At 42.0% G+C, this 27,437-nt stretch overlaps 1 protein-coding gene across 3 annotated transcripts; it reads right to left on the bottom strand.

Moving 5' to 3' along the window:
- Positions 1 to 2,536: 2,536 nt before the first annotated feature.
- On the bottom strand, positions 2,537 to 27,096 carry mkxa (mohawk homeobox a). 3 transcript variants are annotated; one of them, XR_004569595.1, is made up of 8 exons: positions 26,997 to 27,096; positions 25,603 to 25,868; positions 22,987 to 23,146; positions 20,220 to 20,373; positions 16,859 to 17,269; positions 5,211 to 5,244; positions 2,797 to 5,084; positions 2,537 to 2,671 (listed from the first exon to the last, which is right to left on the bottom strand). XR_004569595.1 is itself a non-coding variant. In XM_034222627.1 (7 exons), exons 2-7 carry the CDS (start codon positions 25,776 to 25,778, stop codon positions 4,877 to 4,879), a joined length of 1,143 nt encoding a protein of 380 aa, XP_034078518.1. In that variant the 5' UTR covers positions 25,779 to 25,868; positions 26,997 to 27,096; the 3' UTR covers positions 2,537 to 4,876. The 3 variants fall into 3 exon arrangements, 2 of the variants coding, with proteins under 2 accessions (XP_034078518.1, XP_034078519.1); XM_034222627.1 differs by having other exon boundaries at positions 2,537 to 5,084; XM_034222628.1 differs by having other exon boundaries at positions 2,537 to 5,081.
- Between the last annotated feature and the right edge of the window lie 341 nt (positions 27,097 to 27,437).

Genomic DNA, 27,437 nt, shown 5'->3' with positions numbered 1-27,437 from the left:
ACCCGGGTCAAACAAATAAAGTTAAACGCCCAACATCCTTCTAAAGGTATAAAATACACAGGAGATAGCTAACACTGGGGCCCACACCACTAATGTGTGGTGTGTGGTTAACGCAGAACCCTGGTGTATACATTCAACTCTACCAATGGCTTCTCATGATTAGTTTGTTTACAGTAGATCTTAAAAACCACCCCGCCTTGTGTGTCGTAAACAAACATGTTCTGTATTGTGATCAGTGTCGAGCGCCAATGATTAGAATTTAGACGTTCAGACCAACAGGCGAGAATATGTATGCAATTTGTTCTTTTCCTCCTTTCTAAACAAATACACAGACACTGCTGCATTTATACCAGACTATTTAGGGAAGATTAATTAAATCAAAAGTCTTATAATGGTATTTAAAGCTGTAATCATGTATGTCTTGTGTTAAATACGTAAAAAAGTTGTACTGTTCTCGCTCAATGTGAGTTTAAGGAACTTAACAGCTAGCTAAGCCCTCCTCGGCATCGTCCAAGGAACAGCAGGTGTTGTATTTGGCTGGAATTGAAATATTGAAGTATGCAGAAAACAATTATTTCTTACTCTTTTCAGAATTAAAGGTCCCATGTCATGCTTTTCCGGTTATTACCCGTCCCCTTGTGTGTTATGAAGGTTTTTATGCATGTAAACGGTCTGCAGAGTCACAAACCCTCAAAGTACACCCTGTAGCGAGTACAACTCTAACACAGAAAAGACCTGTCTATGCTGCCCCAGAACGCCTCGTTGGAGATTTTTCTTTTTCCATTGTTTTCTTCCTTGGTATGGTGACGTGCCCATACCCAATTTGACCAATCCGTGGAGCTCCTCACACACACACACACTCTGTGACGCGCTGGGGGGGGGGGGGGTGCAAGTGGAGCCTCGCAGCGTGGCAAAACTGTGACGCGCTTACACTATAGGTGCGCCGTGTTTGGGGGTGTGGGTGCTAGTGCAGCCCCCTCAGCACCCCCCCCCCCTTCCCGCGTCCATTCGCGCTGTTTCGCTGTCTCGCAGCAAGCAGGAAACCACACCAGTAAGCCAACTCACACTGTCAGCTCCTTGCAGCAGCGAGCCTGAGGGCGAGCTGACCAATCAGAGCACACTGGGCTCACAGAGGGGGGGGCAGGAGCTCCAACAAGGCGTTTAGGACAGATACCTCATTCACACCAACGGTGTTTCAGGGCCGGTTCGGAGCTGGAGCTTGAAAAGCACCGGGTTTTCCTGTTCACAACGCAGCGGAGCAGCCTCTTACAGTAGCTCCGGAATCCGGTTCATTTCGAGCACCAAAAAATTGTCCGGCCAGAGCAAAAGCACCACATACGTCACGCTTACATTGAGGCGGGGGCAGGGGCGGGATCAACTCCTGAACAACAACAAAAAGCCCGCGTTTTATTCAGTTTATACAAAACGATGGAGAAACTTAACAAGCAGCAGTGGTCCACTGAAGAGACCAGCTACATACTGGGAATCTGGTCTTCCGAAGAGGTACAGAGGAAGCTGGAGCACAATCGGCCATTGTTGTTGTTGTCGGTGTCAGCTGTGAGGGGTTTCCGCACGGTTTGGCTTTATGAAGCAGGCACGCAAACGGTTACGTCATGACGCAAACGATGACGCAATACCGGTCGGACTCTGGGCGGTGTGAAAAGAGCCGGAGCTAAACCGAAGAACCGGTTCTGAACCTGAAAAGCTCTAGCACGGAGCTTGTACCGGAGTTGCGTTGGTGTGAATGAGGTAAAAGAGTGAAATTCAGTGAATACACATACTATACAGAGATGCTGTATGACAAACCTATGTGAGTTTGGAAAATTGCACAATATAAATCTATTCTAGTAGACTTCAACAATGGAATTATGATCAGTAGAAATGGCCATAACATGGGACCTTTAAAGTGCTTATTTTGCACGTGTAACAAAGACCTGGTTAATACAGGTAAGTATTTTAAAGTAGGCTATGCTATCTAACATGATTTAGCATTAGCAATCTGTAGCTCAGATACCATGTGGTCATGTTGTTGCAAAAATAACTACACAACTATATTTTAGCTGCAGCTAAGGTAGTCATGAACAGATTCACTCACTGATAATGCTGGGTTGAAGGCTATGAGTGGAGAATTGGTGCAGATTCTGCAGTGTGATCCCATTGTATGCTAATTCCATTTGTCTCCATGGAAAAAGGACTTCCTGTACCTACAGGAAGTGATAGCAGTAACAAAGGAAGTGCCCTCCCTTTCAAGGTAAAAGTCCCAAATAATTAACAACTGTGTGTTATCTAATTACTTTACATCTGACATAAGTGATTTCTATAGTTATCTCCCTACTTTGCTGTTCCTCTGTTTTCGGATCGTATGCCATGATTTGATGTAAGGTATTCAACATGTAATGTTTTTGCTAAAAAACTCTGGAACTCACTTGTCAGCAACAAACAGTGGACAGACAGCAGCAACTGGTAAACATAGTGGAGCATTTAGCATTGTAGGAGCCAGATTTAAAAAATAAAAAGAACACTAACAAACACATCATTTCATTCAGAGGTTTATTCATTCATTATTTGCTTTGACCAAGAAACAACTGTTTTATAAAAGAAATGTTACATAAGGGCAACTTGGACAATACAAGGAGATATGCATTTGGTCATTGGATTGATTATCCAGTCTCTATCAAAACAAACAAAAAAAGAAAAATCTCAATTTATATAACTTAACAATAAAAAAACAAACTATGGTCACCACTTTCTTTTTTACAAAGTCCGCAATAATAATTTATAGGCTTTAATACATACCGTTGCTTTCTATTTTTCAGCTTGGTTGTGAAAGCAGGGCCGGTGAAAGGCGTGTACATTACCAACATGTTGGCCGTAGAAATCCCTTTGTTAGAAATGGTGAGGTTGTTGGGGAGAGAGTTCAGGTAGGAACAACAAAGGCTGCTCTGTTGTCTCCGAAGCCTCCTTCCCTCTCTCTCTTCCCAGGGAGTGGGTATCGTGTGAGGTGTGAGGGTCGCGAGTGGTCCAGAGGTGAGATTAAAAACACAAGGAGCAGCCCGGCACTACCCCACAGCTATCCTGCCTGGATCAGGTGTATAAAAAACACATGTGGGAGCCCTCAACCCCCACTGCATAAGAAAATAGTGCCTGGGGATTGGCTAGTGCGATAGATTTCATTATATCTCCATAGGCACGCCAACAGGAATAACACAGGGTAGTCCTTTAACTTATTTTCACCTTTGTGTAAAAACACCATTCGCTCTCAATGGAGGTTGTGTGTTTTCTGGTTGAAAACCAAAAACTGTAAGTGCAGATTTTTCTTTCTATTTTTACCAGTTTGCACATTCAAGACATAAAAAAGGTAAAAATGTCACTTTGTGTAGCTCCCTCTCAAAGTCCTTGACCATAAGCACAGTATGGGTTGTCAAAAAAAATTGAAAGACTGCACCATTTATGGAGGAGTGTACATTTTGACACACATAAACAGTACCTTAAAGATATACATACAATTAAAAAGTCAGCATACAGAGCCAACTTTAGTTTCTCCCATAAGTCCAACTCGATTTCCCCCAGTTTGAGAACTTGGCATCGTTCGCCGCAAACGTTTATAACATATGCATCAGTACTTTTCTAGAAAGGAGTGTCTTTCCATTGGATGACAAAATGTGGTAGGGTTAAGTGAAACCAGGTAAAAAAGTTTTGATCAGAAACAAAACGACCACACATATTCACACTGACAAACAGGAATACTTCCAACTGTTGCTTGGCTGACAAATAGATAATACTGAAATGCATTTCAAAGACAAACAAAACAAGAAAGCGAGGGGGGAGGAAATAAAACCTTTAAGTCTGTCCTCCGAATTTTTGTAAACAGCAATTTGAATGTAATGCTAAACAGCTGAGAGGACTGAGGATCAAAAGGCTGGTGGCGGACTTCTTTTCTCGTTAACTCAAGACTATCTTGCACAAAAGGCAACACTGTCCACATAAAACACTGATAATGCAAAGTAAAAACATCCCTTTCAGGTCATTCTTCTGTCAGATCAGATACTCAACCTTAAAGCCTGTATGTAAATCTGTGAGATTGTGTGGGGGAACGTGACTTTATTTGGGTCCAGCTACATATGGACAAGGAGGAGGATATTTGCTGCTTGTAGATCTGCTGCTCACGTTAGGGCAACTTATCTACGTTCGTATCCAACAGTTATTGTTGGCCTGCCAGCAGCAAAGGGCTGGCTAAGACAAAACAGTGATTGGTTTACAGTCAAAATGAAGACTCCAGTCAAAATAGGCGCAATGCCTTTAAGCGAAATATTGAGAGCGTGTGTGTGTCAGTGCCTTAGATGGTGAGCTCATTCAGTCCTTAAGGCACAGGCTGTAATACTGTAGGTAGGTTTCATTCACAAAACCAATCCTGAATCATGACCTAACATACTAAAATATTCCAAAGAGGCACATCATTATCTGTACTTTGCATTGACCACAGTCGGCAAGTTATTTGTCTAAATAACAAAGGCACTTTTGGCAAAATACACATTTTTTTTTGTAGAATAAAAAAGTAGGACATAAAACAATCATACTCATCAAAAATAAGTTAACATTACAAAAGTGTCTTGTCTTAAGAAATACTGCAGTGAAACTCATCAACGTTTGTCTTTCAACCCAGCAAAGAAAATGATGGTCAAGGCCCCTTGTGTACTTTTTCAGATACACCAATACAAAAAAGAACGAGTTCTCTTTGTGTTCCGGACTTCCTCGCCCCCTCTGTAAACGACAGTTCTCTTTTCACTTCTTTGGGAGTTTAATTGGACTCCGGTAAGTTTGGTGAAACAGGAATGTTTGCTGGTTTGCATAGAGAGATGGGAGGATGATGTCAGCACTAATATTTATGCATCATCGGCACTTTGACAGTCTTGATCTCTGCTATATGGGAGGACTTCTGGATGATGCAGCTGGTGGTCCCGCAGGCGCTGTCCTTACCCTGCGCCAAATTGGTCAAGGCCATGGCGGCGTTGATCTCTCTCCAGTACGTCTCGTCCTTGCCCTTCACTCTTTCCTTTTGCGCAAGTCCTACGCCAACGCTGCTACTGATGATCAGAGGAACACGCACAGGAAAGAACACAACAGAGTTAGAGGTCAAGTTCAGCTTGTAACCATTGAAAAATAAAGGATTTGATCTTGGCTCTTGGTAAAAAAAAAAAAAAGAAACTCACTTGTCACATTTACTTGATCCATGGTCTGTGGTTTCTAGAAGGACAAAAAGGAAAAAAGAAAAAGGTTATTTTTGCAGAGTTCTCTAGGGTCAATGAGGACTTATTGAAATGTAGCAGAACATACAGGCTCAGGAGGTGTGTGTGTGTGTGTGTGTGTGTGTGTGTGTGTGTGTGTGTGTGTGTGTGTGTGTGTGTGTGTGTGTGTGTGTGTGTGTGTGTGTGTGTGTGTGAGGTCTGTACTGTACACCCTGTGCCTTGCAAACATGTGTTGCTCTGTTTTCTCTCTTTACTCAAGACGCTGGACAAAAAGGACTATTTGCAAGAAGCCGTCAAAAAACAAGGTGACTAATAGGATTGAGTTGAAAGATGTTTCTTATGACTCATAAACTCCATTCGCTAATATTTTGATCGAAAACAAATGGGCCCCGGCCAACGTAATTGAGTTGTCCGAGGAAATCAGATTGAAAATGACTGAGCGTAAAAGATGTGAGTGGGAATGAAAGGGCAGCAAGTGAGTCAGTGAGAGAAAGATGGATGTCTGCTCCTTTTTCTCTTTTCAAATGGGAGCAATCTCTAACTCATATGTAAAACATTAGAGGGGAAATAGCAGTAATTAAATAATGAAACCGAACTTCACTTCGGGGCAACCGGCGTGTTTACTTCAGCGTGATGTTCACTCGGAGAGAAAGGCCATGTGCACATTGGCGTGTGTGTGCGGGTTGATTTGTGAGTTTGCGCTGAACCTGTCTTCAGTCTTGGGTCTAGTTCTACAGACTTTTTGCCCAGCAGTCAATATGATGACACAGTCTTGGCATTTCACGAGGCATCAAAATAGAGCAGAGCATCTGGATTTCTTAGCCGTGCAGCCTCCAGGCGCTCTCTTTAAGTAAACTAAACAAACGGCTTTTTAGAACTTAAACGTGACCAGGTATAGATGGCTGATCAATGCGAGAACGTTTTGAAGAACTACCTCAGGATTTCCATTTAGTCAAAAGGCACCAAAGAGTTCATCTTTACCAAGCGCTTCCCTCAACAATGACTTCCTGCTTCCTTGCATTGACTCTTTTTTCAGCCTACTAGATGCCACTTCAGGGACAGTCAGTGTCTTGAAACCTTAACTCCATTTTTCACAGTAAAGCGAATGACTAACCCTGAGCTGGCGTTTTTTACGAGCCATTCCTTAAGCCACCATTACTGCAACACAACATTCGACGGGCGTCCCTGAGCTTTCCCTTATGCTAATCTACACCCTTCATTTTCACAGGAATTTCATTCCCGTGATTGTTAAAACTGGAAAAAGGTTGCGCGAGGACACTGTGTTAAGGGTTTAGCATCCTTGCAGACAGCCACAGAGACGGACTGCCAGACTCCGAACTTTTGGGAGAAATCGCAAACAACATTTTACCGTTCTGCTTCGTCACCTCTAACCTCGCCAAAACCCTTCATGCACTCAAAAGATCTGGATCCAAACTGACACAAGCGCCTAATTATTCCCAATACTTTGCTCTGTTCCTCCCTTGGTTTTCAAAAAACGTTTCCATGTATCGCAACATTTGCTGACAGAACTGTGTTTGCAAAGGATAATACGAGCCTGATAATGACATTTCTTGTAGTTTTCCTGTTCGCTCTGTAATAGGTGTATTCCACAGAGATTGATAGACTTCACTCTCAGCTATTTTCTCCTGGTTGTTAGACAGAAGATGATATGAATGTGTATGTGTTAGAGGGAGATAAGGACATGATACAGAACCACAGAATGAGATTTCAGTGTGTCAAAGCGCTCCGAAGACATTATTTTCTGGCCACAACTCCCTGCTGACCTATCTTTCCCGCTGTTTTTAGCTGGCTTTATCAGCAGGTCCCTTTTCCTTCATGGATATTCCTTTGGTCCCTCAATTTCTGTCCGCCACTTTTGTCACTGCAGCAATTTGTTCTAATATCCGTGATCCAGGTAGAGACTGACCATTCTCATGCAGCCCAGCCAAAACAAATGGAATATTTCCCGTCTATGTTTTGGTAAGGGGTGATTCAGTGCTATGTCAAGAATAAGCACGTTTTCAAAGCTGTTTTTCACAGCCCTTGATGTAATACATCCCTTCTTTATCTCTCATGTTTTCTTATTCTCTATTTCCTAGCCATTTCTCAAGCAGCTGTTTTTTGGCGTAGATTTTGAATATCAGGTAGATTGGTGAAGGCTGTGAAGGCATCATCTCTGCACTCTATCTCTATCTACTCATTGGATTGTTGCCTGTATTTGGAAGCAGAATGGTCCTGTGTAAAAATATGCATCGCTATAATCACAGCTCTGTAATTACAGGCAATTACACTGTTTTCCTGTGTTGTTTATGTCGCCCCAAAATATATTAGCTCAGTGTTTACTGCGGCAGGGCTCGGTGTATAGATCGGTTGTTGCGGAATCAAGAAGGAAGCAACTTAAAAAACGAACCGTATGAGGCAGCCACTTTACAGATAATCCTTATAGAACAATCAAATAAGTGATATCGAAGACCACCCTTGGAGTAAGATCCAGTCCCTGCCCTTGGGAACCTCAATGCGTACAAAAACTCAATTTCCAAACTCTGTGCCTCAAACATTAAAAAAAAACAAGGACAGCGCCAAAGACTCAATAAATCCTCAATAGTATTAGGACTTTTTATTATTTATCCTGCTTTTCTCCTTATTTATTTTAGTTTTTTGCTTTACGGGAGCGCTGCTGAAAACTCAGTCGCTGTTGCCTTCGGGCTCCAGTGCTCCATTGACAGGGGGAAAGCTAAGAAGTTTGATGGTTTCTGGCGTCATCCTGGAAGTCCAAAAATACTAGCTCACTTAACATCACCGCGGGGTAATGAAGGGAGAGCAATAAGAGGTCAAAAAAAGAAAAACTAGTCTAGTTTGGTGAAAATGAGAGAAAACAAGCGGGGACTGACAAATTAGAAAGGGAGTGAGGTTACACCTGTTAAGACGACTGTGGAGGAGAGTGGTTGACTATCATCATTACCATCTGGTGCTGTTGTTAGCAACATCCAACAATAAACAAGGCAGGCCCTGGTGCACAAACCAAGGGCTGGGCTGAATTAGGCAGACAAATAAACACACATTTTATAGGACATTTACGTTTCAGGCTTTTGGTTGGTGGTCTTATCCAAAGTGACTTAGAATAAGCGTCAAGTGTTAGGTCACCAAAAATCACACCTATCCAAAAATAGGACCTCAACAGTTTGACAATTTTCCCATGACCAACAACTTAATAAGGTGTTTGGAAGGGACAGTATATTAAAGGAACAGCTTAGGGTTAGGGAAAATGTATACAGTACCACTTATCTGAGACTGGCATCAATAATCTCATCTAACTCACAGAAGGAGAGCAAATAAGCATTTTTCTAAAATGTGAAAGTTTATTTAATTAATAAAGCTATTAATTTGGATGTATAAACCCAGGCTTAAAGGAAAGTGATGGTAAAAAAGGAAGAATGAGAAGATTATTCCACCACACACACACATCTAAACTCAATTGTTGAAGTAAGGAAATGAGCTAAGCGGATCTCCTCTAAAGCACCTGATGAGAACCAGAGTAGCGTAGCAGACAATCTGCTACGCCGCTGACCTGTACAACCGCAGAGCAGGTCAGCATGATAGAACAGATCATCACGTTGTTACGCAGCTCCTTTCGTTTCCAGGAAGAGCCAGCACTTACTGTCATCACAGGTGAGTCAGAGTTACATTCTATCTCCAGAAACGTGTGTGACACGAAGCTTATGGGACATACTGAGAAGTCACATTCAAATAACTGAATGTACAGACATTTGACCACTTTTTGCCAAGTTTTCAAAAAGGAACTCATGAGCACTTCAGGCTATGTCTATTGATGCTATCTTTGATTTGACACCAACCCAAGCCACAGAGTGTTTAGCACATGGTGCGACACCAAGCGATCACTTACTGCCTCCCCAGATCGCACTTTTATATATTTCTTTAATGTCAAGAAGAGTCTGTAAATGAAGTTAGAGATGCCTTGGCAGGCCACTGCAGTGTGCTCGGCCAACAGTACTTTAACATTACCCCTTCCAGCCGTTTCTCTTTCTCTCTTCACGTCTCTAAAGGCGGTGAAGGAGTCTGAGTCTGAAGCGCTAAAGAACCAAACTGTCATTTCCACTCAGTTAGCCAAAGACATCATACACGGAGTGAATTGAATGCCTTCTCCTTTTGCCCTGACAACACTTTCATCACTTAAAAAACACTGAATAATTAGCTCATACACACAGTGGCAGAGCCAGACAGATACTGAGCCTCTGCCTAAGAAGTGACTCTCTCATTCACTGCCTTTCTTTTTCTATGTTGCCTTTTTTTCCAAGTCTGCCCAGTCGATGACACATCAGTGTGTGTGTGTGTGTGTGTGTGTGTGTGTGTGTGTGTGTGTGTGTGTGTGTGTGTGTGTGTGTGTGTGTGTGTGTGTGTGTGTGTGTGTGTGTGTGTGTGTGTGTGTGTGTGTGTGTGTGTGTGTGTGTGTGTGTGTGTGTGTGTGTGTGTGTGTGTGTGTGTGTGTGTGGTGGAGGCAGATAACCAAGCTCCGAAAAACAGGATTACGCTTTGTGTCTTCTTGCTAGATGGAGAAATAATAACAGTGTTTTAGATGTTTAAGCACTGCCAGGTTGTCATTGTGTTTACGATTGCCAGTAAACAGACTGTAATCAGGGCCCCTGTAAATCAGCCAAAATGAGAAGAGCATCTCGACCGAGAAGTAAATATGTTGTCATGGCAAACGTGTGTGCGCGGACTGCCATGGACGAACTAAAAAAGGCTCATCATGAGGAATCAAGAATTGGGATTTGGCGTGACAACAACGGATGATCACGAAAGATTTAAAAAGGAGACAGTGATAGCATTTGAGGATCAGAGAGCTCATTCTTTAAATGCTGATTTAATGACACATGTGATGATGAACAGATGACCACTGCTCCGACACAACAAGTACAAGAGATACTAAACTAGACTGACTTCCTGATTGAGCTATCCTATCACAGCTTTCCAAACAACACCCTCAGGGAAGCTTCGTTGTTTGAACCAACACATTAGGGGGAAAAAATGCAACAACCACGAGTAAACATTATTTAGAATTTAAAGTGTTTTCATGTGCCCCAAAATATCCTTTTTTCCAGGATCTGGAGGCCAAATGATATGTTTGCGCTGCACTCCCTGCATCATTATGTTGCAATTCCTCACAGTGGTAAGTTGAATTGCCCTCTCACACTCTTGGGGGATTTCTGTGTGTGTCCTGTGCGCTCACTATGTCACACCTCTCTCCGCTCAGCTCTGTCCCGTGGGAACACAATGGCAGCCTATTGTTCTAGACACAGCTTTTAAAATGGAAACAATTTGTGTTTTATACGGGCCAGGGCAGTGCGGCTCGGTTTCCCTGACTAGGCAGCCAGCTGTGTTTTCTGATGACCCGAATGTGTGAGTGTAACCCTTAAAGCCTTGGCGTGCAGATGATTTAAAAACGATCAGGTTGAGAGGGCTCATTATTCTGCTATGTTCTATGTTAGGGAGTTGCGTATAAACAGCGTCTGTCCCGATGTTTGTCTGTTAACACTTCTCCACAGCATGAACACTGCCCTCACCCAGCCTCTGTTTAGCGGTCGGAAGCCAATCTTCCAGTGACACAGGTTCATCAGGGTTTCCTCTTTTTTTAATTTCCTCTGTGTTTTTATGCACCTTTCCATTCGTATGGAGCTGCACCACAGCTTAATGTCAGGATTATACCTCACCACTGCCAACTGTTGTTCCCACTGTTGCACCAGCCACACCCTGCAGGACACTCAACTGCACTCCATACATCACTATAGTTACACAACAAATATGTGTGTACATTCACACTCTTAGAGGTTTAACTTATATATGTATAAAATCCTTAACCCATGCTAATCTGTAAATTACAGTAAATCCTCTTTCTGACCACCTATATTACACAACATATGTTTAACATAACCTTAGTGATATGTAGCCATTGTGATAGTTCAAATGTCTGCATCTCACTAGTTCTCCTTCCCCCAATTCATCTGAAGTATGGAAGTATTTCAATTTGAAATAATTACATTTCAAAAAGTAATTTGTCCGTCTGGAAACAATGTCCCTTTACCCTGTTTCCAAGGCTGCCTCAATATTTGTTAATTTCCTTTTTTCTCTATTGTACTTTTTGAATAGATATTCACCATATTATTGACTACAATGTCATGGTACACACTTTTAAATGTGTAAAAAGAGAGGAAATAGGCAAACATCCATGTAAAATACGACAGAATGACCTCGGGGCGGTGGTGGCGAAGTCAATAGGGACTTGGCTTGGCAACTGGAAGGTCACCAGTTCAAGTCCCGGCAAGACCAAGTGCTACTGAGGTGTTCCTGATCAAGGCACCGTTCCCTACACTGCTCCCCGGGCGCCGTTCAAAATGGCAGCACACACTCTCACTTTGACCCATCCTAACACTAGGATGGGTCAAATGCAGAGAAACAATTTCCCCACCGGGATTAATAAAAAGTATATCAAATCAAATCAAAGAATGATTTGTCTGCAAAGAAAATTGTGTGATATAAGTTTTAAGAAGTGTTAGCCATTAGTTCCCTGACTCATCTGGTTTTCTGCCAGAAACAAACAGGTGGCAGCGAAGTCTCTTCACATTACAGCTAAACAGGGAAACTGTTTTTAGGAAAATATCTTACTGTTTTAAAAACTATCAGCGTTGATCGAAAATGATCTAGATGGCCTGACACAACGTATGAAAATTATGAATGTGAGCTTTACCTTCAACTCAGTTTAAATCTCCTAATTTGCACAGAAAACCAAGTCCTATGAACTGTACTCACTCTGACAGATCTGTATAGACGAATTAAAAACACGCACATTGCTCACTCTCAGTTCTTCCAACCACTGTCTCAGTCTTTAAGCCACCATGCTTTCTTTCTTATCCCACCAGGCCGCTGCTGGACTGGATAAACTCCACTCGTAGATCTGGATGGAACACATGCTCTCTCTCTCATGCTCTCGATCTCTCTCTCTCTCTCTCTCTCTCTCTCTCTTCTTCTCTATGTCTCATCTCTCATCTCTCTCTCTCTCTCTGTCTCTCTCCTCTCTCTCTCTCTCTCTCTCTCTCTCTCTCTCTCTCTCTCTCTCTCTCTCTCTCTCTCTCTTGGAAACAACACCACTAACCCCTCCTCTTTCTGTCTTTATTTTCTCCTTTCCTATGAAACTGTGGAAAGAGGTCATCGAAGCCAGTATATCCACACCTCTGGATTCTGTACTCATTCATCACTGAAGGGGAGTGGCTCATTGTCACCGAACAGCTCTGTGTCAAGCATTGTCTTTCTGTTGCTCTGTGGCATGCAGTAAATGACGCCGTCGTTCACCCGTTAGCAAACGTGACATCGGAGTCTTAAATCAACAATGCTGCTGTACAAATCATTACGTGTTTCTCTTTGAGAGAAGACAAGAAAGACATTGATTGTAAAGTAAATGTAGTGAAGTATTTATAGTTAGTAAAAACATATGAGAAGGGTCATGATAGAAATCATAAAAACATATGAGAAGGGTCATGATAGAAATCACAAAAAACACCAAAAGAGACAAAAATATTCAAATTTTTTATCAAGAGATTTTTTTTCCACATTAAGATTCCTTTTCTTCCATTCACCTGGACAACTCCAGAGCAATTTAAGTGCCAGCAATCTCCCCAGGATGCAATAACTGTCTGGCACACTCACTCCGACCTGATTCTGAAAAGGCCCGTAGGATCACTACTGTTTTCATTGAACCAATTTCTAAGAAAAATACGAGTTGAACAGCACGTGACAAAGAAATAAGTCTCTTAAATGGTGTTAAATAAATAAGACTTTGTACTGCATGACCAAGAGTCTCTGACTTCATATGAAATGCAATACACATAGTAACCTATTTTTTTTAGCCATTGCAGATGGTCGTGTTCCCTTTGAAATTATTGGAGTCACTTCTGTAGTTTAATACAATAACCTTTTATCAAATGCCATCATCAGGTCCAAACTGAGCATGTCAGCATGCCAATGATAGCATTTAGCTCACTAACATGGACTCAGACAAATGTTTATTATCTTAATCAAATAGACGTGCTTTCCAAAAAAGAACAGAAAAATGTATTTATTGGAAAGTTGTTGGTGGCCACTGACTTGATTTCAGCTATTCATACTTTTCCACATCAATAGAAGAATTGGCAAGCCATCTACGTTCACCATCAGCCTACTGTAGCTGTAACCAGAGTCCACAAGGGGAGAACCTGAGAAAATGTACTAGTGTCAACCTCGTGTAAAATGTCTGACCGAGATCGCTCCATTTCTGTCCGCAGAAACATTGAAGTTGTATGCCGAATAATGATCTATATGATATCGGACGGGGCGAAATCTGGTACTGAGGGAGAAGAAAAACATTGAGCCAGATTCCTGCCATTTAATATCCCATTAAAGGGTAATTTGGCATGAAACCCCTGGCATGTGTGATGGAATTCTACTGCTCCTTGTGTTCAATGAAATTCCCCACAGGCTTTGGATTGTAGGTGTGTGTGTGTGTGTGTGTGTGTGCGTGTGTGCGTGTGTGCGTGTGTGTGTGTGTGTGTGTGTGTGTGTGTGTGTGTGTGTGTGTGTGTGTGTGTGTGTGTGTGTGTGTGTGTGTGTGTGTGTGTGTGTGTGTGTGTGTGTGTGTGTGTGTGTGTGTGTGTGTGTGTGTGTGTGGGGGTGTGTGGGGGTGTGTGTGTGTGTGTGTGTGTGTGTGTGTATTCGGTTGTTTGTACTGGATGTGTGCATGTGCTTGTATGCGGCCTGTGAATGGTACATGACTGTGTGTTTTTTCAAGTGTGTGAGTCCATTTCTAGCCAGAATAAGTGTAGTTTTCCACTGGGGTAAATCTACACTCTCCATCTCCTGCCACGTCTGACTGCCCTCTGTAGTCACAGATAACACTGTGGGCTCAGGCTGCGGCCACAACAGCAAACTGGTCCATTACTGGACTTTTAGCCAATGGGATGATGGTCGCCAGGCACGCCACTTTTGCTTTGACCAATCCCGATCATTTTACAGGCAGGGATTCGTCCAAAGAATGTGCCAAAAGACACTATTCTGATCTTTCTTTCTAGTTCAAATTATTTTCCTCCCTTTAGTGAAACTGCAGATATTTTGTCATTGTCAAAAAGTGGGGAACATTCACAGAGCTTAAATCAGAGTTAATCTTTTTTCCTACTGATATAACTACAGATTTATGTTAAATCCGCAACTCACGGAAACACTTTTCCCTTATTATGAAAACACAATAACACTATTTTTCAAAAAGGAATGCGTTCACTTCAGAAATATCTGGAATGTGCAGCCACAGGCGTCAAAAACAGGGGAAGTGATGCAAACCCGAGCTTAAAATGATTTCTCCCTGCCTCCCTCTCTTTCATTTGCTCTGTCTGCGTCGGCGAGATCAGATGTGGAATTAAAAGGTCATTTTCTCGACTTTTCTTTGTTGCGTTTGTTCAACCGGGCGATGGGATCCGAGGGCCCCAGCAGGTGTTCCATCCCATGAGTCAACACCGCCTCGGAGAACTTTCCATGTGTGGATTCAAAAGCTTCACTTGCATGTAACAGAGTAACACTTCTGTAAAAGTGCCAGGGCCCGAGGAATCCAAGAGGGAGACGTCAGTGCCAAGAACTGATATTAACCATAGAGATAAAATAGTTACTCTCTATTAGAAACAGCAGGCCAGCCAGGTGAACTAATCCTTTTTTTTTTAGGGATTTCTCTTATTAAAATCTGGTAAAGAGGGAGTTATAAGTCTCACTTGGTCTATCCATCTCTTTGTTTCTTTCTCCATGTGTGAGCCCCAGCAGGTGCCTCGATGTGAGAAAGCCCGATGTTGGTTCAGGTCACAGGGTTTCAAGTTCTTCGATCAGGAGGATTGTAAACGTCACAGCCGTTCATGCATTTCATACACACACCCCCCCACTCTCCTTCACGCTCGGATAATATGAAACACATTTGTCCATAAGACGAGCTTTGAATGAAACACAATAAAATCTCTTCCTCGCACAAAGACCCCGTCTCGTCACTCCATCACCTTCAAATCCACCCCCTCCTCCCCTCGGCACTGCCAAGGCTCTACAGAAAGTGAAAACATCACAATTGGTTGTGAACAAAGACCCAGTGTTCTCATCTGAAGAACAGATCTGACCTTGATTTGTCACAGCTTAGACACATTTGTAACAACCGTAGTTTAACTGATTTGCAAGTTCATGACACTACGTTTACAGCGAGGAAAAGATCAGCATCAATAAACCCGCTGTGAAACATTTTGAGCTAGTTCAGCGAAAAACAACAACTTCCTGTGCTGCCTAAGATAAAGACAACGTATTAGGCTACCCTTGGTGACTGGCTCAACAATAGGGCAGTTTTTCTTCAAACTATGAGAGTTTTAACATTAAAACAATGCATGCTGGGAAGGCTTCTAATATGCTCTTCTTTTAAGCTAACGTTCAGCAAAATGTTGATTTCACTCATCACTTCATTTTTACTTTTGTATACATCAAGGTGAACCTAATACCATTATGAATGAAATTATTATAAATGATTAGTTGGTTCTGCTTAATGATTGTATGTATTTCAGTGACTAATTCATCTTCATTTGCTGCCCTGTCATTTATTTCTGTTATTCATTTTGACAAGTTCAATTTAGTTGTATAGTTTAGTATTCAGTTTAGTCTCGATTGAAATGTTTAATAAAGACTCCCTAAATAAAAACATGTGCTCGTAATAAAGTCCATAAAGCAAAACATTTTAAATGATTATTTCCCTCCGGTAGAAAAACTGAAGAATTTGTGAAAAACATTTAGACAAAAAACCTCTTCATCTGGTTTTATCTGCCTCTGGAATGTGTTTTTCATTCTGCAGCAGAATGAGTGACAGAGGACGACGAGGAAGCCGAATTCAGGGGCAGCAATACTGTAAAAGGACCTAAATCAACAGATCCAACTTTGTTGCGCAAGTTTTTTCTGTTATTACTTTCCCCCTAAAAGTGATGCTGCCTTGGTCTAAAAAAAGATATTTTACGGACTGCACACACGCAGACTGCCGGCACACAAACACACAGCCCCATTTGCCTTGCCCCTGCTCTCAGCGGGACCTCATGGCAGGATCAAAGGCATGCCAAACAGTAGTCTGAAAGTGAGCGTGCTCCACATGGCCTTGTTGTGTCTGGCCTGCTAAAGCCTGGTCAGAGGAGTGGGCCGGGGGGAATTCCTTCTCTGCTTGACTGCAGACACAGACAGTGTTCTTGTGTGAGAGTGTGAAGTGACACTACATGGGCTCCTCCACTGATACGTAGATGTGCGATATTTTGTTTTGGAGACACTGAAATCTAATAGAACAGTTATTAGAAAGAGGTCCTCTTTACCGCATCTCCATTTCAGAATTAACAAGATTCACACCATATTGAGGCGGGGAGAAAACAGTGTGTTAGAAATATTGGACCAGCTGCAGGAATTAAAACAAAATGTGCAGATGGAGGGGTCGAAAAAAGAACAAAAGTGAAGGATGTCATGTGTGCGAGGGAGACTCTTGAAAGGGAAAGAATGCAAGAAATGTGGCTCCTTACCAGCACGATAAACAAAGTTGGCCTCGGCCTCGGAGGAGGACGGCGAGAGCAGCTCGTCGTCGTACTCGTTGGAGCTGAAGGAGCCGGAGTGGTTCCTCTTGCGGGCGTCCATGACGGCGTTGGCAACCATGACGTGGCGCAGAGAGTCGTTCAGGTAGCGGTGCAGCAGGCTGCTCTTGTACTTGGGTGGAGACACGTAGTCCTCGGTCATTGAGGCGGCAGAGCGCAGGCCCGCTCCCATGCCCATGCCCATGCCCATACTCATACCCATGCCCATACCCATGGCCATGCCCATACTCATATTCATACCCATGCCCACCATGGAGGACCCCTCCTTCTTGATCACGCCCGGGTACATGGGCTTGTTGAGCTCCTCGGGGCTGCTCTGTGTCCTCTGAGGGTTGTCACCATCTACGCCACCATGGGGAAAATCAGAAGAAATACATTTAAATGATTTGCAGAATTACATTTTCCAAGCAGGGCATCTTTACAAATGTTTTTACTCAATCAGATCCTATTGCTTTGCATATTTCTTCCTATTTTTATCCTTTTTAGCTCACCTTGAACTCCTGTGTTTTCCTTAAATGTTCAGATCTTATAGATTTATGTTTACAGATTTGTATTTATTTTGAATGAAATCATGTGTTATTCTTGGTAGAAGGGTAAAACAAATGTTTATTCATGATGTTAAAATAAAAAGAATGTCTTAATATTTTAAAGCAGTCTCTATAAATATATTATATTTTTATATTCTATAATTTTCATTATTGCACTGATTAAATGAGTTAATGTGGATGACAGTTTATAGTTATGTAATGCATTACAAAGAATAGAGGCCCATTTAGTGCCATTGTATTTATAACACAGCCCCTACTGCTATTTAAAGAAATATATTTTACGCACACTGCAAATACATTAAGTTTAATAGGTGACAAATGACTATAACATCCACAAATCATGCCAAATCATCATCCGAGCAATCAGACACATTTCTTCAGCAAATGCTTCTCCAGGTAAAGTCTAACTCAATTCTGTGCATTGAATGTACATCCCCACTGACTCACGGTCTGGTTATTCTGAGCTAATCCTGAATCTAAATAGCAGGGCAGGGAGATTTTAACCTGGCGCTCCTGCCTTGCTTTTGGCATCACCTCAAGAGCAGAAAGCCCAGCGAGACTTTGGACGCATTACCAGAGCATAACGGATGGTAGCCTATTTCCTCTCCATCAAGACCACATTGCCCCTCTATTCCCCTGCAGAAATAAATAATTTCCAGGGAGCTCTGCGGCAGAAAAGATTGAATTAAAGCGAAGTTCTCTACCTGATGAAAGAAACTGAGTGGGAAGGATATCTGAAAAAACAGATATCCTCTGGCAGGGGGGAAATCAGGGAGAAGTTCACTCGAGATACTGGCCCTGCCAAGACTGTAATTTTGTAATTTGGGCAGGTTGGACTTTTTGATTCAACCTGGGCCAAATTAAAATTATAGCTCCCACTTATCAGAAACACATGGAGGTAACATACTTGCTCTTTTTCCCTTGTGTATTTGAGGTAGAATTCAGGGAGTGCTTCAGCCTCTCTTCTGAAACCACAAACGCTATAATAAATCTAATCATTATAATCCCATAAGAGTGTCCTTTTACCTCTACATGTAGGTCATCCACCTTTTTTTAAATAAAACTTCCTTTTAAACACCTACATGACATGTAGGGAAACTGCATTTTTCTCTCTGCAAAACAAGCTGGACCATTTTGGGACATTAAGAGGAATCTACGCCGAGTCAGAGGAGTCAGGTCTGGCCTCATAAATAGCCTCTGGAACAAAATCATAGGCATAAAAACATAATGGAGGGCTTTTTAGCGCATGGGTTAGAAGTGGGAGCAGGCTGCGGATAGCTTCATAACCATAATGTGACATGGAGAAGAGTCCGGGAGATATACAGAGCCTCCGGTGGCACAGTGGCCTGTGGCGGACACAATGCAAACACCATGCACACATTCCTGTTCCAGCCACACGCTTCAGCCTCTCCTCCTCAAAAATCTAATTAGAGGTCACCGACACCACAGTGCTCTTCCTTTCTGTTCATTCTCTCTGAGTGAGTTATGTATGTTTTATATTTGTTTGTTTCCCTTGCATGTGTTCAGTGCTGTCAGCGAGTAGAAAGAGGCAGTTGCTGTAAATACACGGCTGACGGAGAGCTACTCATTTTCTGGGACATGGGTTGGCTCAGCGGGGTGTTTTAATGACAGCGCGCCGCAGCCCGCCGGCCTCGGCGTCTCTCGGCTGGGTCACACACTCGCCATTTATATACACGCAGAACATGGCCCTGCATTGCATCCGCTGCTTTAGGGTCAGGCACAGAGGGACATTGCATGGCCTTGGGCTTCATTTCATGTCATAATGCTAGATTTGAATTTCAGGGGCAGAAGAAGTATGATGTAAGGGGATTATCCTGTTCACTCTGGACAAAGAACATTAGGTTCAAACAAGGGTAAGTTATAACTGAGTTTTCATGTGATATATTATGATGTGACGTCAGTAATGCAAAGATTTCCACCATGATCATAGAAGGTCAAACCCTGCCAATAATACATATTAAAGGGGACATATCATGCTCATATTCAGGTTCTTTTTTGTATTTTGGGTTTATATTAAAACAAGTTTACATGCTTTTATGTTAATGAAACTAATTATTTCTCCAATACTGTCACCAGAATGTACCTGTATTCTCCCACGCTCCATTTTAGCTCCTGCTTTTTAAACCCCCATCCCGATATTGTTATGAGAATGCATGTGAAATGGGAAGAAGTGCCAAATGAAAAAGGCTTGTCGAAATCCTGTTTTATTATTTAGACAGCCCAGAAAAGATCTGATTGTTAGTTAACATTTTGCGGCTTGGTACGCCATCCAAATACAAAAATGTAGCAATAAAAAAGTGAGTCATTCAAAGTATGTCCCTTTTTAAGTGATTCCAATTAAAATGTAGCTTAGTGGATTGATTAAATAAAAGAAAACAGGAATAACCCTAAACTTACTTGATTCCAAATACAACCAACAAGAGCTAAAGAGGTCAAGGGTCACAGACTAATCTCAAAACATATGTTTATGTGCCTGAAAATAAAGGAGAAGTGCTCAGGAAATAATGATAATAATGACAGGGCAGTTACCCATTTTTAGCCAGCTCTTTTAACTTGGAATGGAACTTGGAAGAGAGAAGGACTTGGCTTATTTGAAGCTAATGTACTGCAGGATTCTGGCTGTTCTGGGTTTATATCCACATGGTTGATTGCGCTTATTGTAAAAAAGCTTGCGATAAAAGCTTTTTTAATGTAATGTGATTTTGGATGCAGTCGAGGCGTACCGTCTGAGCAGCTGTCCTCACTGCTGACGCTCAGCCTCTCCGCATTGCCCTGGACATATTTGTTGTAGAGTTTGATCCTCAGCGCCCAGCTCAGGTCTGGCTGCCTCACCGTGTTCTTCAGTCGCCTCCTGGCATTCGCAAACCAGTTGGATACCTGAGAGAAAAGAGCAATAGGAATGAGGGAAGCAAATAGAAACATGTATTACTTTAGGATTCCAAACAGCTCTACTTCCCTTCCAAGATGTCTGTTCTCTGCCTGCCTTCAGTCTCATTGAGATAAACCAAGAGACAGAGAAGCAGAGTCAGGTTGCAGAGCAGCCCTAAGGAACATCCCAGACACTTCACAGAGACACCCCAGCATGCATCTTCACTATATCAACGCCATGTTGAAACATTAAACACCCTCCAAACGCTGAAGGGCCAGTGAACGCAACGTTTCATTAACCAATGTTCCGACCGAGATGAACGTCTCCCGTGCTTATTCTGGACTCCCAGCCTCCTTCCAATAATAAAAATGTTTCCAACACTGTCTTCAAGATGCAATAAAAAAGACACTCGAGCCGGCGCTCTTCCTTGCACTGGGAAGGGAGACCATTAGATGTTATACTAGAATAACTTTTCATGCTCAATAGACTTCAAGCGGCTTATGAAGGGGCTGGGACAGGGGCCTTATGCTAGAGTACTTATTTTTCTGATCCCCTCTTCCAGTATCGTGTTTCTCGTTAACTAAGACCATCCCACATCCTTTTGTCTCGAGCCCAGCGCTGTGGCACTCCAGGGGGAAGGCGGCATCTAGTACATGTGGCTCCGCCGGAGGGGAGGCGAGGTGAGACGAGGCGAGGCGTGGGACGGCTCGCTAATGAGGACTGGAGGAAAGATGGCTGTCAATGGGGTGGGAGAAAAGACATGGGATGGGATGGCACGCCTGCTCAGATGACACCCAAATAGATTAAAAAAAGGGGGAGCCAAACCAGCTCTCTCACCCGTGGCCTGTCTGAACTGTACGCACCGTCGATCAGACAGCATGCAGGCACGGCGAGGGATTTGAACAATGATGGAGAGATGGCACTGTCATATTAATACAAACTTTAAAGAAATAATTTACAATGTTTACATGGAAAAAAGGGGCTGTTTTGCTAAAACATGACAGATTTAGTTGCAACACCTGGTGCCAGGTTGGTGTTTCCAGGGGAAAATGCACAGGAAGTGATGCGTTCTCCATTGCTGGCAGCGGTGGATTGATTGGACCAAACAGTGGAAGAAATGGGCAGTTTTTAGGTTCCATGAACACATAGGCAGGGAGAAGAGGCCTCTGGGGGCTGCAGCTAATAATACAAAAAAAAATGGAAAGATTTGTTGAATCAAATCAATTGTTTACTTAAAAAAATATTGAAAAAAAATGAAAACACCCAGTACATTAAGATCATGTCTTTATATTCATAGTTTTTTTTGTCACCATAAGTCTATAACCTATATTCCATTTATATGTCATTTATGATTGCATATTCAATATTCTTACCATTCTCATGTTGGAGAAACAGGATTAAAAGCATTTTGTTTAATAACTTACAGTATGTGATGAATAACATTTTAGATATCACTTTTCTGTCGATCAACTATTCAATAAATTGACCAAATAATCTCAGCAAACTACTGTAACCACATCAGTAAAAAATCGAAGTGTCAAATAATGTCAAATGTAAGAAATTCCAAACAAACATACGCACAGAAAAAGAAGAACCCCCACGTTGGAAAATGCGTTGAAAATCATTCACCTGCCTGTCATCGGGCTCATCCCCCGACCTTTGACACGGCTGCTGGTATTTGGGTGTCAGCTTTAAACGTGTGCGTGTGTTCGCTGCACAGCATCCCGGTGTCCAATACAAAGCATTCCTCTGCACTCTGCTCGCCCTCACCAAAACAAACAGCTCCATCAGGCTCCCCCAAAATGAGAACCAGATTAAGCATTGTGGCCGGCGGCCCGAAAAGCCGCCGCAGACTTTGTGAGGCCGTATCAGTGACCTTGTCAGCCAGATGATACTGTACACACACAGCTGCAAGCGCCAGACACCAAACACACTCATACACACCGGCTTTTCCTCTCAGTGGTCAGTTGCTAAAGTCTGGTAGTCCACTGTACTCTTGTATTATCAGTAGAGGGTGCAATAGCATATGAGAAACATACAGTAATAATACAACAGTATTACTACATCGAGACCTGGGGATCCTAAGCAGCAGGTTGGGGCTATCAATGGGCTCAAGGATAAATAGGAGATAACCCAAAGAGGACTGAAGATACAAATATTCTGTATTTTTTCCTACTATGTTTATATTATACATTCCTCACCTGTTCATGCCAATAAAATGTACGATGCAATAAATAAAACCACTTTTTTTGGATGATTGACAAGACTAATAAAAAGGAGGTCTCATAAATCGAAAAGATTGGACACCTCCGACTTATATAACTTCAAACATTAGACACTTTGTCACATTTGAGTGAAATTAAAAAGAATTTTCCAAATGTAGCTCTTGGAAGAAAGTAGAAATAAGGTCATTGCATACTGTAAAATAAACAGCCCACTACTCACGCCTCCTTATTACAAATGCAAGTCAAAATCCAAATTTCAGACCCAATTAGACCCAAACTCCACCACATAAATCAAAGTTCACTTTTTCCCCCTCACTGATCACACGCCTGGCTGCATTCTATTTTGTCTTTATTTGCTACATGACTAGTATGATAAGAAGCAGAAAGGAGACTCACCTGAACCAGGGTCATTTGCGAGCCGAGGGCCAGCAGGATTTTCTCCGTCTTGGTGGGGTAGGGGTTGTCTCGGTGCTTGTAGAGCCACTGCTTGAGCGGCCGCGCCATATCCTGCAGGGCCTGACGCTTGTGTCGCACTTTCCCGCCGCCGGGACGACCCCTTTGGAGGAGCAGGTAGAAAAAAAAGGTCAACCAAATACCACACTTAATAATGAGGTATATGTACATCTAGAAATATAACCTATAAGCCGTGCATATCTGAATTTTGGAAAGCATTTTGGGTTTGAAATCTAAATCTGGACACTTCTTTTTTTGTCCATGCACAATTATTATAATTTTTGTATAATGTTACTTTAATTTAATTTAGAATCTGCCAACAAATAATGCTGGATTTTGTCTTGCTTCAAGATGGAGGACTTGACATTCTGCATTTATTAGAAACATCATGTGTTCATTATATCAGATACAATGTTGGAGAAAAGCCTAGATTTGTATTTATCAATTCAAAAATGTGAGTTGTATCTGGTTTTAAGTAATATAAACAAACAGGATTATGTTTTTTTTACTATGTTGTGAAGCTTAAAGTGGAGTCCTGCATGTTAGTCATGACACATATGCGAACAACACTCTATAAAGTATGCAATTCTCTCACCCAAAGCACTGCAATTAAAGTAAGAAAGGTTGGATTACAAGTAAGAAAGACATAGCAAAAGACAGAAGGAGGCAGAAGCAGAAAGAGAGAGGTACACACAGACAATCACAGTTTATTTTTCTTTGCGTGTCCCACAAACCACCAGCACATTGCTATAAAACAAACAAAAACGTTTTGCTCCGACGCATACGTTTTTTTGCCAGATTAACATTTCACACCCAAGGAGACCAAGAACAATGTAGCCGGGTCACATTCACAGCCGGGTCACATTCACAGCCAAGCCACCAAGAAATTGAAATTATACTTCTGGTTTTCTTTTACGAAAAAAGGGCTATGACACATGTCCTGAGGATGCTATAAAAACATCACAGCAGGAATATATATGTTGGAAAAATAACTCATTTTCAGTGCAAACAGTTCTCCTATCCAAACCTTTTTTTTACTTTTAGAAATATATAAGTTCAAAATCAGTCACTCTGAGTAAAGCCAATAAAATGCACTTTAAAGAATATTGTAGTGATAGTATACAAGATTTTTAAAAAAAGATCAGTGTGAATGTCTTATTTAGCAACACTGATTGGATAATTTCTTAAAGGATATTAACATTGTTTTCGTCTTAAGCAGCCTGATGGTCCTGGTGTGTGAAGGCTCACCTTCTCCCAGGTTTTATGAACCTGTAGATGTCAGTATGGTGCTGTGCTCCGCTTCTCCCTTTATCTCACCAAAAAGCTCCACTGACTGCAGATGTAACATATTTTAGTCCAACCTCAAGTCTGCCTCATGTTCTACAAATATTTTCCTTGTAATCTAGATCAGTAAGAACATCCGTAAGGACATTTCGCTCCGTGTTCTGAACTAAACAGTAAAACACACACACACACACACACACACACACACACACACACACACACACACACACACACACACACACACACACACACACACACACACACACACACACACACACACACACACACACACACACACACACACACACACACACACACACACACACACACACACACACACACACACCTCTGTTTAATAATTTAATGTTCTTCGTTAACACTGATGCTTCCCTAGAGGTGACGTCTCACAATCACATCAGCTCATAACATTCTTTCTTATTATTGAAGGTTAGTCCTTGAGGAGGATTATGAAGCTGTCCTTCTCTCTATGACACATTGACCCAATACACATGCATATAATAGGCAACTAATAACAGAGTGACGTGATATTTTCTTACACCTGCTCCCAGTCACTATAGAGGGAAAATAAAATATATGATTTAAAGAAAAAACACTTGACTCATGTGTGATTGACTAGACCACACAGAGAGTTAAAGGGCACATTTATTTATTGGAAACAGATGTATACTATGAGACCCACTACTGAACACGGCTGACCTATTTATTCATTTCCAGATTAGCTGTGAACATCAACACCTAAATGAGGACCAGATTGGAAAAACGGTAAATATGAATTCCCTGAGCCATCAGATCCTGTTGCACTAAACCACAAATAAAAAACATCCGGACTCTATAATTAAATTGGAGTTTCAAATTTGAGATGCAGATAAATTAGTGGTTGCAGTTGTAGATCATAAAAAAGAACGTGGTATTTTATAGGCGCTAATTTGTATGCGTAAATGCGCAATTTAGAGTTATTTTATTAATCCGACATTGAATAAATAGAAACTGAAGGAGTATTATCCACAGAGCACCAATGTAATTCTTAAGACTTTTTACCAAACACGTTTTTGAGCTTGATCTTTTTTACCCGTCTTAATTATGCATAACGTTAGAACCTCACAGAACTTTTATAACGAAAATCATATGTGTACGCCACTTATGTGCTGTAACTGATACTGCTATGCTGAGTGGAATACCCGAGGTATTCTTCATCAGTAAGCCCGGACATGTCAACAAAGTCTCACATTAAACGCAGCAGAATGCTCCACATACCCGTTCCGCCTGTGTCTGATGGCCTGGTTGTCTCTGATGCCGTGGTTGCTGGAGAGGAGGTCCGGATGTTGCCCCTCGATCACTTCTAGATAATTTCTGCTGCTCATTTCCACCTCTTTCGCCTTCTCCTCAAACAGGACCTGGCTGCTCAGCTTGTTAAACACAATGGTGTTCATCTTTGGCCAGATATGTCCACGATTTCTTCAAAAATTAAAAAAGGAAAACAAAAATCTCCCCTGGTTTGTCACAGTGTCCCCGTGTCTCTCCTGTGGAACAAGAGTGGATATTTTACAAATGAAGTGTAAACCTAACAGCCGTGATGCAATCGTAAACTAAAATAGAACTTTTGCTCGCTGAAAAACAAAAAAGAAGTATATTTCTCCTGGAAAACACACATTTCTCTGATACATTCTGAGCCTTCTCTGGTGTGTGGTAAAGTTGACCTCCACTATGCGTCTGCTAATACAAACACACTGAATGAAGCAGCCTGCAGACCGTCTTAAACTGAGGCGGGCCGTGCGTAACGGCGCTGTTGTGATGCGTCATTATAAGGTCGCTCTTTGTAAACATTTGCGACTGCAAGTGCCATGCATAAAAAGCTTCTTGTAACGCATACACAATCGAAATAATTGCACGTAGTTGGGTGTGCACTAAATGTTACAAATAGATTTGAAAAAGAGCAATTCAAAAAGGGAATATAAGTGTTATCAGTGCAGACAGCTGCTCCATACATTTGGCTAATGAGTGCGAAAAATGCCTATTAAAACGCCTTTTCAATCTTCAACTCAGATTGAAACCTGAAGTAACACAATTCTATTTTGCATATTTTCAACAAACATCTTGTGAGAACATATAATTTACTTCAGTGAAACTACAGTAGCCTTCAGACTGGGTGGTTAGGCTTGTCAAATCTTGATTTGGGTTTTTAAAAAATGTGTTTTTGAACTCCAAGCATGTTGAATATTGCTGCCATGTCTCCTCTGCTCTGCGGTCGCATGTCACTACAAATCCTGCATGATTTATTTGTGGTCGGTGCTCTCACTTTTAAATGCAAAACAAACAAGTCTGCAGAAATGTGAAATTGTGTTTTCCTCTTCACTTTCAATTTGGAATTCCTCTGTGCAAGTTGAATATTGAATGTGTCACCGGGATAGATGCGGTGCCATCAATAGCAGCCAATATAGAGTGATACAAAAACATAACACTGGCAGTGACATTTTAATAAATGTTTAAATTATGTTTTAAATAGGCTTTATTTCAAACTATATGTCATAATAAAACAGCAATTCCATTCAAAGTTGGTCAAGTTTAGGTGCGCTTATCCCTCCATCATGGTTCCAAATCTTGATATATATTCCTAAAACAGTGTGTGTACGTGTATCTGTGTGAGTTACCTGTCCCGGGCCCTCCTGCGTCTCTCTGCTGTGTAGAACAATAATCCTGTTTCCAGTCGCCCATTCCCTGCTCACATGTTCCCGTCCTGAGATCCTGAGCTCAAACCACACGGACCGCCGTCTCCTGCTCTGCTTTATCCAGCGACCTGCTCCATACCACCCCGGACTCTGAATATCTCACCCTGCTCATGTTTCCTAGTACACAGCCCGAGCCTGCGAACATACTGTGGATGCTTTACGCCGATTCTGGGGCCGGGGCCAGCGCAGGGAGAGAGAGGGAGGGAGAGAGAGGGAGGCATCACGCTGCAAAAAGTAGCTGTCTAAAATCACTGCATCCCTGGTGGAGTCTGAAAGTGTCACTTTTCTTGAAGCAAATGTATCCAACTGACATGGGAAAACATCTTCTTCTCCCAATGCTAATGCAGTCTTCGGGAAAAATAA

The sequence above is a fragment of the Gymnodraco acuticeps genome, unplaced genomic scaffold, assembly GCF_902827175.1.
Source record: "Gymnodraco acuticeps unplaced genomic scaffold, fGymAcu1.1, whole genome shotgun sequence".
Taxonomy (NCBI): domain Eukaryota; kingdom Metazoa; phylum Chordata; class Actinopteri; order Perciformes; family Bathydraconidae; genus Gymnodraco; species Gymnodraco acuticeps.
Note: the sequence above shows the minus strand (reverse complement) of the source record. Positions and strands in the feature narration are given on the sequence as shown.